Genomic DNA, 16,029 nt, shown 5'->3' with positions numbered 1-16,029 from the left:
TTATGATTGTTTTGCTGAGGCTTGCTTTAGGGCCTAGCATGTGGTCTGTCCTAGAGTAAGTTCCATGCAGTGGTGAGATGATTGTGTATCCTGCAGCTGTAGGATGAAAAGTTCTGTAGGTATCTGTTGGGTTCATTTGGTCTGTAGTGTTGATGAACGCTGTTGTTTCCTTGCTGATTTTCTGTCTGGTTAATCTGTCCATTGCTGAGAGTGCAGTATTGAAGTGCCTCATTACTATTGTATTAGAATCTATATCTCCCTTTAGATCCTCTAACATTTCTTTTAAATAGCCAGGTGTCCTGTAATTATGTTTATAATATATGCATATTTGTTTATAATAGTCACATCTTCCTGTTGAATTGATCCCTTAATATCTATTACCCTTTGTCTCTTTCAACAGTTTTTGTGTTAAAGTCTATTTTGTCTGATATTAGGATGGACACAACAGCTCTTTTGGTTTCTATTAGCATGGAATATTTTTTTCCATCCTTTGACTTTCAGTCTTTATGTATCTTGTTGGTGAGAAGTGTTTCTTTTAGGTGGCAAATTGATCGGTTTTGTTTTTTTAATCCATTCAACCAGCTTGTATTTTTTTTTACATTTTATTTATGTATTTAGAGTTTACACATATGCCATAACTCTGATGCAGAAAAGTGAGCCCTTAACATTTAAAACAGCTCCAAGACACTTATTCTCTTCTGTGTCCCAGGCAAGTCCTGAGATCGAGGTAGAGCACACATTCCTACTCCCAAGGTGACCGAGGACCAGAAACCACACTGACAGACATGGAGAGCACCGAGGAGATGCCACAGGAGAAAAACTCCACGTCGATCTGAAAATCTTTATTTTAACACTTAAAAGAAATCACATATTCATTCCAACAGCTTTGGCAGCCTTGACCACCCAATAAGTTACACAGACACTCAGGTACTTGCAAGGCTCCTGTACAGCTATGTAGCCAATCAAGTCAGGGCAAGTGGTCACCTGCCCACAAGCAGACACCAAATTTGTCTCCCACAGGGACCCCTTGTCCAGCACAGACAAACCTTGCCTCCAGGTGGTGAAATCGGTAGAGGTCGCACGACTCTCGTGGCTGCTTTCCCTCCAGAGTGCCAAGTCTACTGAAGCAGCGCTGGAGGAGGCGGCAGAGGCGGAGGCACTGCTCGCTCGCCCAGCAAGGCAGGCGTTCCCTGTAGTACTCCGCAGGACAAACTCCATAGCGTGTTCCTGGCAGATGGGTTATGCAGCAGCCCTGGCTCGAGGATTCCGCCCCTGCATGATTAAGACTGTTCGCTGGCGGGCTCTTTGGGCAGCTGGAGGGTTTCGATGACTTCGCTTTGACCCATGGGTGCTCAAGTACTTCTGCCAGAGTGGGCCTGTGACTGGGGTTGTGCTTCAGCAGCCTTGAAATGAAGTCCTTGGCTCCCTCTGTTACAAAGTCAGGGAATGTGAATTCAACCCGTGATATTCTTCTGTAGGTCTCTTGGTATGTGTTTGCCTCAAAAGGAGGCTTCTCAACTAAAAACTCGTAGCAAAGGACTCCCAGGCTCCAGAGGTCCACCTTCTCGTCATGCATGCGGCCCTCAATCATCTCGGGGGGCAGGTAGTCCAGCGTGCCACACAGAGTGGTCCTCCTGGAGGATGGAGCGTGTACCGTCCACCCAAAGTCTGCAATCTTCAGCTCCCCAGCTGATCCAAGAAGCAGGTTCTCGGGTTTAATATCTCTATGAATAACTCTCTTTGAATGACAGTACAACAGGGCATTTGCCAACTCGGTGATATAGGTAGCAGTTCTCTGCTCATCGAACTTGGAAAGTTTCTGAAGCTCTCTGTAGACGGTTCCCAGCGGTGCACATCCAGGATCAGGTACACTCGGGTGGCATCATGGAATAGCCATAGAGTCTGAGAACATTAGGGTGCCGCAGGTGGGACTGTATTTCCACTTCCCTCCGGAGCTGATGCTCCACGCCTGCTTTCTCCAGCTGAGCTTTAAACAACACTTTGAGGGCCAGGATAAGCTTGCTTTGTTTCTCTCTTGCCAAGTAAACATGATCAAACTTTCCTTTACCCAGTGGACAACCAATGTCAAAATCTTCCAAAGTCCACTGCCTTTTTTTAGATTCTTCATTTTTCTGGTTTGATGTCAGTTCCTTTTCAGGATTATTTCCGGATGCTGATGGTGGGGGCTGTTCGCTCTTCGAGGTGTTATTTGGTCCAGCCTGTATTTTTTAACTGCATAGTTGAGGCCATTTACATTCAGGGTGAATATTGATAAGTAATGACTTGGCCCTGTCATTTTTCCATAGATATTCCTGTTGTTGACTTTGGATTTCCTTTGTACTTTTAAAAAAGATTTATTTAAATGAAAGGCAGAGCTGCAGAGAGAGGGAGAGGTCTTCATCTCCTGGTTCACTCCCCAAATGGCTGCAACAGCAGGAGCTAAGCTGATCTGGAGCCAGGAGCCAGGAGCTTCTTCTGGGTCTGCAATGTGGTTGCATGGGCCCAAGGACTTGGGCCATCTTCTGCTTTCCCAGGCCACAGCAGAGAACTAGATGAGAAGTAGAGCAGTCAGGTCTTGAACCGGCGCCCATATGGGATTCCAGCATGGCAGGTGGCAGCTTTATGCACTATGCCACAGCACCAACCCCTCCTTTGTACTTTTACTGGGAGATTTTCTACCTTCACCTTCTTTCATAGTGATGACCATGTTCTGTGTATACACATCCTTAAGCATCTTTTGTAAGGCTGGACAAGTGGTAACAAATTCTTTCAATTTCTGTTTGTTATGAAAGGTCTTTATTTCACCATCATTCACTAATGAGAGCTTTGCAGGGTAAGGTATTCTGGGTTGACAGTTTTTTTCTCTTAAAACTTGAAATATATCTCACCATTCTCACCTAGTTGTAGAGTTTCTGAAGAGAAGTCCACTGTGAGTCTAACTGGAGATCCTCTGGATTGGAAGAAGAGCAGCCGGGACTAGAACTGGTGCCCATATGGGATGCCAGCGCCACAGGCAGAGGATTAACCTGCTGCACCACAGCTCCGGCCCCTCAGATACTCTTTGTTCTGCCTCACCAAGTCTGTTTTCCACCACATTTTTTACTTGTTCTATTAAATTTCTCTTTTCTAATATTTTGTTTTGATTTATCTTTAAAATCTCAATTTCATGGGAAAAAATTTCATTCATGTCATGTATGGATTTCTTTAATTTGTAGATATGCTACTGATTACTTCTAAGTAATCCTGCAATCAATATTTTTTTAATTCTGTTTCTGGTATTTCTTCAGTTACTTCATCTTCACTTTCTAGCATTGAAGTGGTGTTGTGTTCTTTTGTGGGCCTCATGTTGTCTTCCTTGTTCTTGTTTCTTGAATTTCAGCATTTATTTTTAGCCATTTGTGGAGATATTTGTCATGTTTTTGGTCCCCACCCCACCCCCCCACCCCCGTGATGGCTTTTATCTTTGGTCTATGCCTCTGTGGTTTTGTGGGTTGTCTGTTCTTTCAGTGAATACCCCCTGGTGTGTGCTGGGTGTGGACAGGGAGCTCTGTTCAGTGCTCCAGGGTATGGAGAGTGTCCAAGGTGACACCCAAGTTCTGTATGGTAAATCTCTCTCTCTTTTTTTTAGTCAGAGGGGAGGTTTATTCAGCTCCGTTGGCATAGTCTCACGCTCACCTCCTCTCCTCCAAGGAGACCAATGCCTGGTCACTAGCCCCTGTAGGTACCGTACGTCTGTGCAGCCACAGGAACCACACAAAGGATGCGTGCAGTCCTCAGTGTGAGCACAGATCCCGCAGCAGTGACCCTCACCAGGGAGTCAGGGAGCCCTGAGCATGTGGAGCCATCCACAGTGACTGCCCGAAGACCTAGCCATGCCCTGTGTCCTCCCATGCAGCCACACTGTTTTCACAGTCCCAGCACACAAGCCTCCCACAGTCACGAGCCCCCAGCCTCCTGTCACTTCTCCCAGCCTGACTCAGGCATCTCCTCTCAGCTCATTGCTGGGTGCGTGGACACAAGCTGGCACAGATGTTACTTATGTACAAAGTGACACCAGCCCTCTCTCAGCTAGTTACTGGAAGCCAGTGCCAGTGGTCAGGGAGAGAGAAACCTGCCCCTCTTTTCCTCTAGATTGGCAGGTACACTGTCTCCCCCTCCCCAGAGCTCCAAGTCAGACTCATGCCCAGCTCTTCACACAGCTTTATCGCCAGTGGCTTAGGCTGCTGCAGGCTGGTCTCACCTCACTCTCCAGAGCTGGTGCTGAGGCTCTCAGCTGCTGGGGTCCTGAGTTGCGTGCGACCACACCCTCCATGGAGGTCCACAGTGTCCCTCCAGTTTGCATGGAGTTTCCTCTGCCATTTTCTCCCTAACTCCTTCCTGAGATTGCACTCTCTCCACTGTTTTTTTAACTCTTCCCCTAGACTAGAGCAGCAAGATTCCACCTTTATGGAAACCTCTCCAGAAAGAAAATGTCTGTCTTAACCATCGATTTAAAACATGTTTATGAAACACTAATGTTGTTTTTACTCTACATTACTTTGTTCATGTGCTCTCATGTTTTGCTCAGTGCCTGTACATTTTTTCTTTTCCTTTTGGTGATTATTTACCCATAATAAAATAGAAGATATTTATTTCTATTTTGTTTCTGAAACATCTTTATTAAGAATAGAAGAAAAGAACTGGGTCAGCCATTGCAGCCATTTGGGAAGTGAACCAGTAGATGGAAGACCTCTCTTTCTGTTTCTCCCTTTCTCTCTCTGTAACTCTGCCTCTCAAATAAATAAATAAATAAAATAGAATTGAGGAATGTTGTTGCATGCTTATTGTGAAGTAAAGTATCTTAATTCACAATTCTAAAACTAGTTTCTAAAAATAATGACCTTTTTATCTTTTTGGCAGCAATATTCATAGATTCTACCAGACAGTTTTCTTCTTGTTCATTCATTGAATGTTAGTGTTTTAAAATTCTGACAGGACACACACACACATAAACACACATAAAAACTTTTCTCTTCCTGTATTTAAGATATTTTACATTGTGCTCATTCGTTCTTGCACATTTGAAGTTCTTTTAAAAAATATCTTTTAATACCTAGTGCTCAGTGTTTTAGCAAAAGAGCATTGCCTGCTGTCCTGGTCAATTCATAAATTTATGGTGAGGCATTGGTATAGCCTTTTTAAGGAACTAAAGGAAAAGTAATGTGGTGGGAGCATGGAGATACAAGGAAAGAGTTATGTGACATCTGGTTAGAGAAGCAGGCAGAGGGTATAGGGCCTGGGTGCAGTGAGAAGTCAGTGAAGTGAGTAAGTAAAAAATGGCATCTCCCAATTTACATTTTTTTAAATTTTCAAAAGTCGCTTGGGTGTCACTGTGTGGAGCATGAACAGGAGAGGGAGGGGTTGAAGCTGAGCATCTCCTTGAGACTGTTGGGGCTGTCTGAGTAAGAGGTCGTGGTGTGGGAAATGAGCAGTGAATGGATTCGGGTTGAAGGCACAATTCCAAAACTGTAAGTCAGCTCGTGTTAACATTTGGTGTTACACAAGTAGCACACTCATTATATTTAACTTCTAAAATATTGTTCTGAACTTCCCAGCGTCACCAGTTTTTCCTTTTCAAGTGGAAAGAGTCTTTTACCACTGTTTGTAGTTGTTTTTTTTTAATAACATCTTCAATAATGTTGAAATGTTATTTCTTCCTTTTTAAGAGAAAAGAAGTCCTTTTCATCCCTTCTGAAAATGAGAAGATTTCTAAACAGCTCCACCTTTGTTATAATATTGTGAAAGATAGTTATGTCCGAGTTTCAAATAATAATCAGACCATTTCTGGATGGGAAAATGGTGTGTGGAAAATGGAGTCCATATTCAGAAAAGTTGAAACAGACTGGAACATGGTAAGTTAGTGTTTGGAACTGTTTAGTCTTTATCATTGGTCAAACAAATACAGATTGGCTTTATTGTGCATAATGTGAAAACTGATGTATCAAGATTATTCATAGTACCCCTTTATCCTGGGAAAGAAAACTCTGCACCCAATGCATAATCTAAAGCCCAACAGAAATTCTTGCCTTCATGTCAAGGAAGTAACTGTTTTCATCAAAGAATCTGAATTTAATTGTTTCATGGGAAAAAAATAAGTGTGTAACCAATCCATATGGAGTTTTTTGCATAAATATGTAAAGCATATTACTGTTGAGTTTCTTCACAGATATGTAGTGATTGCCCACTTACTTCAGTCTCTTGGAGAGCTTAATAGATTTAGTTCAGACTCCCTAGATGCTAACCATGTAACAGGCTTTCATTTCATAGGAATCTGAATGATTGAGCAACAATATGGTTATTTCTTTGCTGTGTCCTAAAAAATTAAATAAAAAATAGAATATAAGGCCATAGCAGTTCCCTTATATGGAGTTGCACACTGGTGTCTCCTGTTATCAGTACCAAGTACAAAAGACTCTAAACTGCCCTGCTTCTTAAAAACATCCCAGCAGTAAACTCAAAGCTATTACTATGACCTCAGTAGATCTGATCATATTAGTGATGGATTTTCATAGGAGTTCATTCACTTATAGGGAGCTGTATAGTTAGCTTGCCAAGATATTTGAGTGGGGATATTGTTCACTTTTAAGTTATACTGGACAGATTAAAATATATACTGGACAGAGAGAACCATAGATTAACACCTGCTGATGTGTCTAAGAATCTAATCTATGCTGTCACTGTCCTAGATTCACAAAAGGTACACAAAGTCATTGCTTTTTTTTTTTTGTAAGTTTTTGTTCCTAAACTTATCTTGATGCTTAAGCACATAAATATCCAGTTTAAATCACATTATTTAATAAGAAAAATTGGAATCTTTTTTATATTAAGCCAAGGATAATTTATAGAATTATTAAAATTATAAATTTTGGAATTTTCTTCTAGCTAAAGAAGTACATTAAAAGAATAGAACAAGGTGAAATTTAAAATGTCAAGATGAATAAATAAGTAATTCATTATATAATTGATAAAAGAAAATATGGTCTTCTGGAAGACAATACTTAGCCTAAAAATTTCCCCAAACAGAAAATGGGATAGAAATACTATTTATCCAAGGACTGGTGTATCCTTGCTGAACCAAAGAAACATCACGTATTGCTTTCTAACCAGCAGCATCGTTAGAGAAGTTGATGTTAGAGAAAATAATGCTGTGTTGCAGAAGACGTGATGTGCTGAGAAACAAGGCTCTTCTGTGACAGATTTCTTCTTTGTCTAGTGTACTCATTTGTTCATCAACATTCATTGAGTGCCTTTTGTGCCAGACATTGTTCTCAGCTAGGTGGATAAAAAGATGAAGGTATGGTTCCTGCTCTCACAGTCTGACAGAGAAATCAAGACATAAACAGCTATCCTAGCCCCGATGCAGAGTGCTGTAATAAGGATATCAACACATTGCCATGGAAACACCGAAATGGGAGTAATTAGCTGTGGCTGTGGGAGTTCAGCAGAACTCCACAGAGCAGGTGACATTTGAGCTGGATGGTAAAGCATGAGTTGGTGCTCATCAGGCAAGGAAAGAACAGGAAAAATACACGGAGTACATGGCACGTTGGGAGATCTCTAAATAGACCATTGTGGCCAGAGACGGTGGGTTGTATAAGAAGGATTTAAATAATGTAAATGAGATGCAAAGGCCATTAAATAGAAAATAGACCCCTATTCAAAAAAAGTGTGTGCCTTGCTATACTTTTATGAAGGACGTCATTCATTAAAAGTTGAATGAATCCGTTTCTAGCTACAAAGCCTAGTACAAAATGAAAACCAAAAAAAAAAAAAGAACCTTAACTGTACTTAAAGAGAGTGACAACTCAGAAGTAACAGTTGTCCTTAAAAATTGTAATTCCATCAAATTAGTATATCTGGTTCCATACCAGCTCCCAATTAGGGATTCCATAGCTTTGTTCAAACAGTAGATATGTTTCCAACTATACCTTTTCTCAGTAATTGCCAACCTGGAGTCATGACAGATCTAATACAGCCTGCTCTCAGACACTTGGACCGGATTCTTAACCCTCTGGGGGTGTCCTCTGAGTAGCTAAACGTTTTGCTGCTTAGCGGATACTTGTTCAGTAAAATCTGAATTGAAAAGACATTTTATTCAACAAGTATGTATAAGAACACATTATTTCTTCCACTAGATTGTAAACATTCCTCGGGCTCTTTCTCTGCTTACTGTGTGCTCTCTGTATTCATATATCTAGTATAGTGCCTGATACATATGTGTTAAGTAAAGATTGTCAGTTGTAAGAAAAATGATTGAATCTGCACCACCCTGGGGCTGCGTAGAGCACTATAGGTACTCTTTTTCTTTTCTTTTTTTTTTTTTTTTTTTTTTTTTGACAGGCAGAGTGGATAGTAAGAGACAGAGAGAGAGAAAGGTCTTCCTTTTTGCCGTTGGTTCACCTCCAATGGCTGCTGCGGCCGGCGCATCTCGCTGATCCAAAGCCAGGAGCCAGGTGCTTCTCCTGGTCTCCCATGGGGTGCAGGGCCCAAGGACTTGGGCCATCCTCCACTGCCTTCCCGGGCCATAGCAGAGAGCTGGCCTGGAAGAGGGGCAACTGGGATAGAATCCGGCGCCCCAACCGGGACTAGACCCGGGTGTGCCGGCGCCGCAAGGTGGAGGATCAGCCTGTTAAGCTACAGCGCCGGCCCTTTTTTTTTTTAGAAGTGTCTCTTGGATGCTCTTAGATATGTTTCACTTTTGAGCAGTTTTATCATTCTTTCTGTTACTAGAGTCATTTTAGCACTTTTTGTGTGCATGGCATTGTTTCAGTTTATTCATTTAGTTCTTCAGCAAACATGTCATGGCACGGTCAGACATTATGCTTGGTACTCAGGATGTAATGGTGAGTTGAGAGGCAAGCTTCAGGGTGAATATTAATCAGTGTAGAAGACAGACACATGTGGGCCAACTCTCAGACGAGTGGGGTAAGTACCTGCTGGAAGAACGTGAGTCTGTATATAATGCTGAGGGAGGGATGACAAGAGTCACAGACGGGGTAGCTGAATAGTCTTGGAAGGGGAGGACAGAGTGTGGAAAAGGAGGGTATTTTTGAGACATGAGAAATAGCATGTGCAGACAGCGCTGAACTCACGGAAGTGAGGAACTTCTGTCTATTCAGAGAAGGGCAATGGTATGGAATATGTTGGAAAACAGTAGAAAATGAAACTAGAGAGGTAGAATCAGTTCTCAGATCCCAGGCCTTTGATGACCTTGCAGATACGTACAGGAAACCAAGAAAGGTTCAGGCAGGGACAGGACATGATCACACTGATGTTCCAGAGACGATCCCAGAGGCTACACGTAGAATAAATCAGAAGTGTAGCAGAGAAAGATTTAAATACAATGAGAACTGACAGCAGGCTCATGTTCAGTTTCAGTGATAAAATGGAGAAACCAAAAGTAAGATTCATGAGCAATACCAGTTTATCAGTGTTGAATTAAAATCCCTTGAAATACAGCTGCTCTGCTGGATGTCTGTAGGAATGATTGCCTGCAGGGTGCCTGCTGTATGGTGAACTTAATTAGAGTGAATCTTAGCAGCCTAAGCAGAAGAATAATTTTAAGAGCATACTAAAGAACAGCTTCAAACAGAGCAGTAAAAACCAAACCTCCAGGAAAGCGTAGCAGGCTGACATGTAGTAATAAAAAAATCCTTAAGCAAAGGTCTTCTGTAGACTGTGAAATGCATAAAGGAGCTGACATGCAAATTGTTCTCAGTCCTGAAAATAGTGACTGCAAGGGCAACCCGTGTGAGTAGTGCAGCTTAGACCGTATGATCTATTGCTCACTCCCTGGTGTGTGTGCCTGTATGTGCTTATAGCCGACAGGAGCAAGGGTGAAACACTGATGGGAGAGGATGGAACGGCATATAGAATTCAGTCTACAGGAGAAAGACTCCATGATTTCTGGCTTTTCTATCCTTCCTGGCAAAGTGGGATAGCAACACTCACCTCTTAGTAAATCCCCAAATTGCAAAGCCAAGCACGTAGAGCTGCACACAGTAAAATAACTTTTGACTTAATAAAGCTAACAGGCAAAAATCTATCAAATAATTCAAAATGTTAATAAGTAGTTATAAAAATTACTTCTTTTCCCTCTAGGCTAAACAAGCAAATTTTTGAGAGCTTAGGAAGTATGTTTTTTCCTTATAAATAAATTATAGTTACTGGTTCTGTTGGTATCATACATATATTGGATAATAATTGCAGGTTTATGTAAATCCTATTGTTTGGGTGCATTTGTAAAATTTTTTCTTATTTATTTGAGATGCAGAGAGAGAGAGAGACGGAGCTCCCAGGGCCAGTGTTGTGGTACGACAGATTAAGCTGCCACTTGGCAATGCTGGCATCCCATATCAGAGTGCCGGTTTGAGTCCTAGCTGCTCTGCTTCCAATCCATCTTCCTTCAGTGCACCTGGGAGGGCAGCTGAAGATGGTCCAAATACTTGGGCCCTTGCCAACCATGTAGGAAACTAGTTTAGAATTTGTGGCTCTTGTTTTCAGGCTGGCCCAGAACTGGTTAGTGTGATCATTTGGAGAGTCAACCAGTGAACAGTAGAAAAGAGCTCTCTTGCTCACTCACTCACTTGCTCATATTCTCTCCCTCCCTCCCACGAACCCTCCCTCCCTCCCCCCCTTCCCTCCCTCCCCCCCTTCCCTCCTTCCTTCCCTCTCTCCCTTCCTCCTTCCCTCCTTCCCTCTCCCTGACACTGCCTTTCAAATAAATAAATCTTTTTTTTTTTTTTTAAAGAAGAAAACAGCGAGCTCCTTTCTGCTGGTTCACTTCCCAAATGCCCACAACAGCTGATGCTGAACCAAGGAGCCAGAAACTCAATCTAGGTCTCTCATGTGCATAGCCAGAGCCCAACTACTGAGTTGGCAGGAAACTCAAATGAGTAGCCAGAGCCAGATATCAAACCCAGCTACTCCAGTGTGAGATATGGATGTCTTAATCGCTAGGCAAAATGCCACCCATGTTTTAGTGCATTTCAAATTGCCAAATTGAATATATATATATATTTTCTTGGAAAACTCTTATCACCTCTAAAAATTATCTTTGAGTTGGTTAAAGTGCTGTAGACAGAACATTTTGTGGAAAAGATGTGACTTTTCAATATAAACAAACTGGCACTGTTTTAACTCTATATTCTGTTTCTTTAGCATAAAAAATCTCTTATTTGCTTATAGTATGTTTGAATATTGACTTCAATATTTAAGAATTCAATCAAGGATTCTATCTTATCCTTTAACTTTCAAAGGTCTTAGAAGCCGATGCCTTTAGGACTGAAAATTTTAAGTCTTTAAATAAACAGTTCCCTCAGGCATGTTCAACAGTTTCTGTAAAACCTTCTGTTACAGTTAGACCACAGTTCTGACACAGACCCACATGGTATCATTAAGGCAGTTCTTAGAGTAAGCTAGAAATCTGAAGTTAACCTGACTTTGACCTATCATATTTTATACCCACACTTTGGAGGACATTTGAAACTATTGAGCTCTGAAAATACAAAAGACATAGAAGCATATATAGAGACATAAACTAGAATGTTATCAATTTCTGTCTTTAAGATTGCTTTCCCCAAGTCTTTTAGTTCCTTCCAATTGTCTTTCTTCCACCAACCTCTCTGTTTGGCTGATCTCTCTCAGATAACCCCCTTTATTAGCCATTACTTTCCAAAAGTAAATAAACTATGGATAATCTTTAGATGCCAAGTGCTTGAGGGAGCACTGGTGTAATCCTGAGCCCAGGCTGTCCTTACAAACAACTGTACAGGGACCACACAGTAGAAGCATGTGAACATCAGAGGTTGTTACAGGGTGAGGTTGCCCTGGACTTGAGCAGACCATTTGACAGGTCCACGTATCTAGGTGTGTCAGCAAACAACAGTTGGCTATGCATGCGCAGTACTGAGGAGTTCAAGATCATTTTCATTAGAGAGTGATTATTCAGTTATAGAATCTCCAACTCACTGATTCTAAAAACTTTGAACTTAAATTAACAGGCATATTGAACATGGAAGAAAAAGAGCTGTCAGTTGCCAAATAGTGACTAGAATGCTAGCAATAATTGCTGTTTTGCTTGCAGCATAAAGATTAGCATATGGAATAGTCCATGTAGTAGGACCTTTTCATTGCAGGTGTATTTTACAAAACACTTTCAACTGCTTGCCCCTGAGAACTGGGAGTCTGTGTTTCTAAAAGAATCAACTCTAAATTGAGTGAACACATTTGCATGCAAACTTTTCATACTTAATTAATACATTTATGAAACCCCATTATGGAACAAGAGCCTCTATGATTTGGTTAAGTTAGATCAGACAAATGCATGTGAATATTCATAAAATAGTTAGATTTAGGTAAGAGCACATTGGTAGTTCAAGGTGGGATGGATTGTGGAGGACTTTGAAAGCTAAGAACTTACAATTAATGTAAGAACCAGGTACTTTCTCTCCATTCTGGACCAGGCAGATTTTGAAAACATTGACTGGGGCAGTGTTGTGACACAGAGGGTTAAGTTGCTGCTTGTCACACAAGCATCCCATATCCCGTCTTCCTATCCAAGTTCCTGTTAGTATTCCTGGGAAAGCAGCAGAAGATGGCTCAAGTACTTGGGCCCCTGCCACCCATGTAGGAGAAAGACCAGGGTGGAGTTCCAGGCTCCTGTCTTTGGCCTGGCTTAGCCCTGACTGTTGCAGAGAGAGAGAGAGAGAGAGAGAGAGAGAGAGAGAGAGAGAGAGAGAGAATATATATATATAGAGAGAGAGATCCTCTCTCTTTGTCCATCTGCCTTTCAGATGAATATGCAAATAAATCTAAAAAATAAAAAACATCCACCATAGTGATTGGAATTGAGCAGTGTTAGGCAGTTACAGAAAGACAAATGTAAAGTCTTAAAACTGTAGTAACGAATGCAGTGTAACTGAAGAAGATGTTTTTCCAAGACTAACTTCAAAGAAATACATGGATGTTTATAGGAGTTTGAACATGAGGGGTAAATGTTTTAAGAGTCAGTAACTAGGGGGTCTAAACCTGAGTGAGTGGGGCTGCCTGTGTACGACCAAGGCTGTAGGTACCAGCTTTCATGCCAACATCCTGAGCAAGATGAAACTGGGAAGGGGGAGCTGGAAGCACCCAGTGGCCTTGGATGCCTTAGATGGTGTCCTGTGGAGGCAAGGTGATGAAGGAAAAGGAACGTACAAGGAGCAAGGAACGCAGTGTGGATGTTAGCTTTTATCATTAGTTGGTAATGATTAGGTACTTTCTTCACTTAGAGGCTATGCCTGTCTCGCTCTAGGAAAGCTTAAGAGTCCAGACTTCAAAAAGAAGAGAGTGGCTGCATTCCTCACTTTTAACAGAATTTATCATAAAGTTCATTTAAAATAACTGAGTTTGTTAATTTGAAGGAATATGATTGACCAACTTTGGTTAGCGTACAGTCCTTTAGAGCTGCATGCTTTGGGACATCGGCATTCAAAGAACACCTGGGGGCAGTTTTGTGGCATAGCGGGTACAGCCACTGCCTGTGATGCAGGCATCCCATATGGGCTCCAGTTCATGTCCCATCTGTTTCATGTCTGACCCATTGCCCTGCTAACGCACTTGGGAATACAGTGGAAGATGGCCCAAGTCCTTGGGCCCCTGCCACCTACATGGGAGACCTGGAAGAAGCTCATGGTTCCTGGCTTCAGCCGGGCCCAGACCTGGCCATTACGACCATTTGAGGAGTGAACTAGTGGATATAAGATACTTGTACCCACTCCCCTCTCTGTCTCTCTCTGTCTCTGTCTCTCCCTCTCTGCAACTCTTTCAAGTAAATAAATTAAAAATTAAAAAGATGCGACAGAAAAACTTACTCATGAAATGAAAGACTAGCAGTAAAGATCTTTTTTTGTTGGTGGTGAAGATTAATTTATTTGAAAGGCAGAGTTACACACAAAGAGAGACAGATCTTCCATCCTCTGGTTCGATCCCCCAGTGGCTACAGTGGATAGGACTGGGCCAGCCAGGAGCTTCATCCAGGTCTCCCATGTGGGTGACGGGCCCAAGTACCTGAGCCACCTTCCGCTGCCTCCCCAGGTGGATTAGCAAGTACCTGAATTGGAAGTAGAGCAGCCAGGACTCAAACTGGCACCCATGGGATGCCACCATCACAGGCTGCTCCTCAACTTGCTATGCCACAATGCTGGCCCCAGCAAGAATCTGTGTCCCTGGGGAAAAACTGGTTTTCAACTTGGACATGATACAGTATAGCAGAAAGACTTTTCACCGATGATTCCTTTCTCCTCCGTCTTCTTCATAGGTGTATTTAGCCCGAAAGGAAGGATCATCCTCTGCATATATTTCCTGGAAGTTTGAGTCAGGGTCAGTTGGCCTGAAAGTAGATAGTGTATCCGTCAGAGCAAGTAGTGAAACCTTCCAGACTGGAACAGTTCAGTGGAAACTGCGATCTGATGCCACGCGGGTAGACCTGACCGGCGGTAAGCATCTGGCTGGAAAATTAGTCATGATGTGCGTGTTGTCACTCTGAAAACTGCTTTTGCTCATTTGAGATGTCGCCCTGACGTTTTCATAACAAAAGGTTATTCATACTGTCATTGAAAAAGAAATAAATAATAAAAACCTGTTTAACCTCATTGTAACAGAAAAGCTGATGGTTTTTGTATTGAAATACACATGCAAGGAGAAAAATTATTTCTTAGTTTCAAAAGATATATTTTCTCCATAAAGAATAATGTTTTAAGGTTGATTTTAACTTACAAAGTAGCCTATATAAACTGTGGACTAAAACTGTCTCTTAAATTACTGAAAAGTGTTAATTTTTCTCCCAACAGATAAAAATCTTCGTTCCTATCATGATTTTTCTGGTGCCACTGAAGTTATTTTGGAAGCAGAATTAAGCGGAGGAGAGGGTGATGTTGCTTGGCAACATACCCAGCTGTTTAGACAAAGCTCAGATGACCATGAAGAAAATTGTTTGGAGATAATTATAAAATTCAATGACCTTTAAGAACCTGAATATTTTAAAAGAGCTGGCAGTAATCAAGAACTTCCGGTGGTCCACAGAAGTCCGTTGGTTCAGTGCCTGCTTAGTTGGCAATTTACTGCTGTACGCCAGCATATTTCCTGGTGGCCATTCATCATGTAACCTTCATGAAAATATATATACTGTGGACCATAATGAAATCTTGAATTAAAAATTACCTTCCATATGTGACTATAATTTGGAATAAAGTCTTGTTGCCTTGATAATCTCAATACTATAAGTATAGTTTTAAAAGTAAAAGTAAAATGATGGAATTCATGATTAAATGCTGTTCGTGATTATGGCAAAATCATGGGCTAATATAGTAATCTGATGTTTTTGATCAGCCAGTAATTTCTTCATAAGTGGTTGAATTACATTTTCCTAAGATTTTTATTTTAATAAATGTGAAAGTATAATATCTGTTAAGTTATATAATGCATGGAAAATTTTATGATTGTAAATATTTAGGCATTTAAGAAATAAAATGAATTATTTTTCCTTATATCTTTTTAATGGTTATGTTGGTTAAATACAAATCTTTGGTAAGTATGCTAAACATTGAAAACTGCTTGAATAGACACAAGTGATATAAAGATTTCACATTGACAGCATAAATTTAAAATTATAAATTCCATGATATGTGGATACTTGAGAATGATTTACCTTTGAGTTGTATTTTTATCTACCTCAATGAATAAAATGGTCTTGACTTTGAAACCATACATTATGCAATATTTATATACTATATCAAGAAATTATGTTACATATAACCCCTCCAGTTGAGTATCATGAACATTTATTAAGCATTTGTGTGCAGATCATTGCAATAGCATTATAAAGAAAGCAGTGGTGAAAAGAATCCTAGGTCTCCAGATTCCTTTGTCATGTTAAGCAGAGTGAGCTCTGGAAAAAAGATGTGCTCAGAGTTTCTAACGCCGTGCAGCTCCGTAGAATATTACATGTGT

General features: G+C 41.1%; 2 protein-coding genes across 3 annotated transcripts in view; one reads left to right on the top strand and one right to left on the bottom strand.

Moving 5' to 3' along the window:
- The window catches only part of NGLY1 (N-glycanase 1), a 71,566-nt gene extending 55,801 nt beyond the window's left edge, over nt 1–15,765 (top strand). The window contains exons 10-12 of one of the 2 annotated variants that reach the window (XM_062215388.1): nt 5,706–5,891; nt 14,339–14,516; nt 14,871–15,765. In XM_062215388.1, the coding sequence (XP_062071372.1) occupies nt 5,706–5,891; nt 14,339–14,516; nt 14,871–15,046 (540 nt within the window). In that variant the 3' untranslated portion in view covers nt 15,047–15,765. The remainder of the gene's footprint in view (nt 1–5,705; nt 5,892–14,338; nt 14,517–14,870) is intronic. The other variant, XM_062215393.1, reaches the window with a different exon arrangement.
- Nucleotides 743–5,529, bottom strand: LOC133777287 (aurora kinase A-like). The gene is given in 5 exon segments (XM_062216799.1): nt 743–840; nt 985–1,854; nt 1,857–1,889; nt 1,892–2,219; nt 5,371–5,529. Coding segments are annotated over 5 exon segments (1,488 nt in total).
- Nucleotides 15,766–16,029: the final 264 nt, after the last annotated feature.

The sequence above is a fragment of the Lepus europaeus genome, chromosome 2 (assembly GCF_033115175.1).
Source record: "Lepus europaeus isolate LE1 chromosome 2, mLepTim1.pri, whole genome shotgun sequence".
In the NCBI taxonomy this organism is placed as follows: Eukaryota; Metazoa; Chordata; class Mammalia; order Lagomorpha; family Leporidae; genus Lepus; species Lepus europaeus.
The sequence above is the reverse complement of the archived record's forward strand: the minus strand, read 5'-3'. Positions and strand labels throughout refer to the sequence as shown.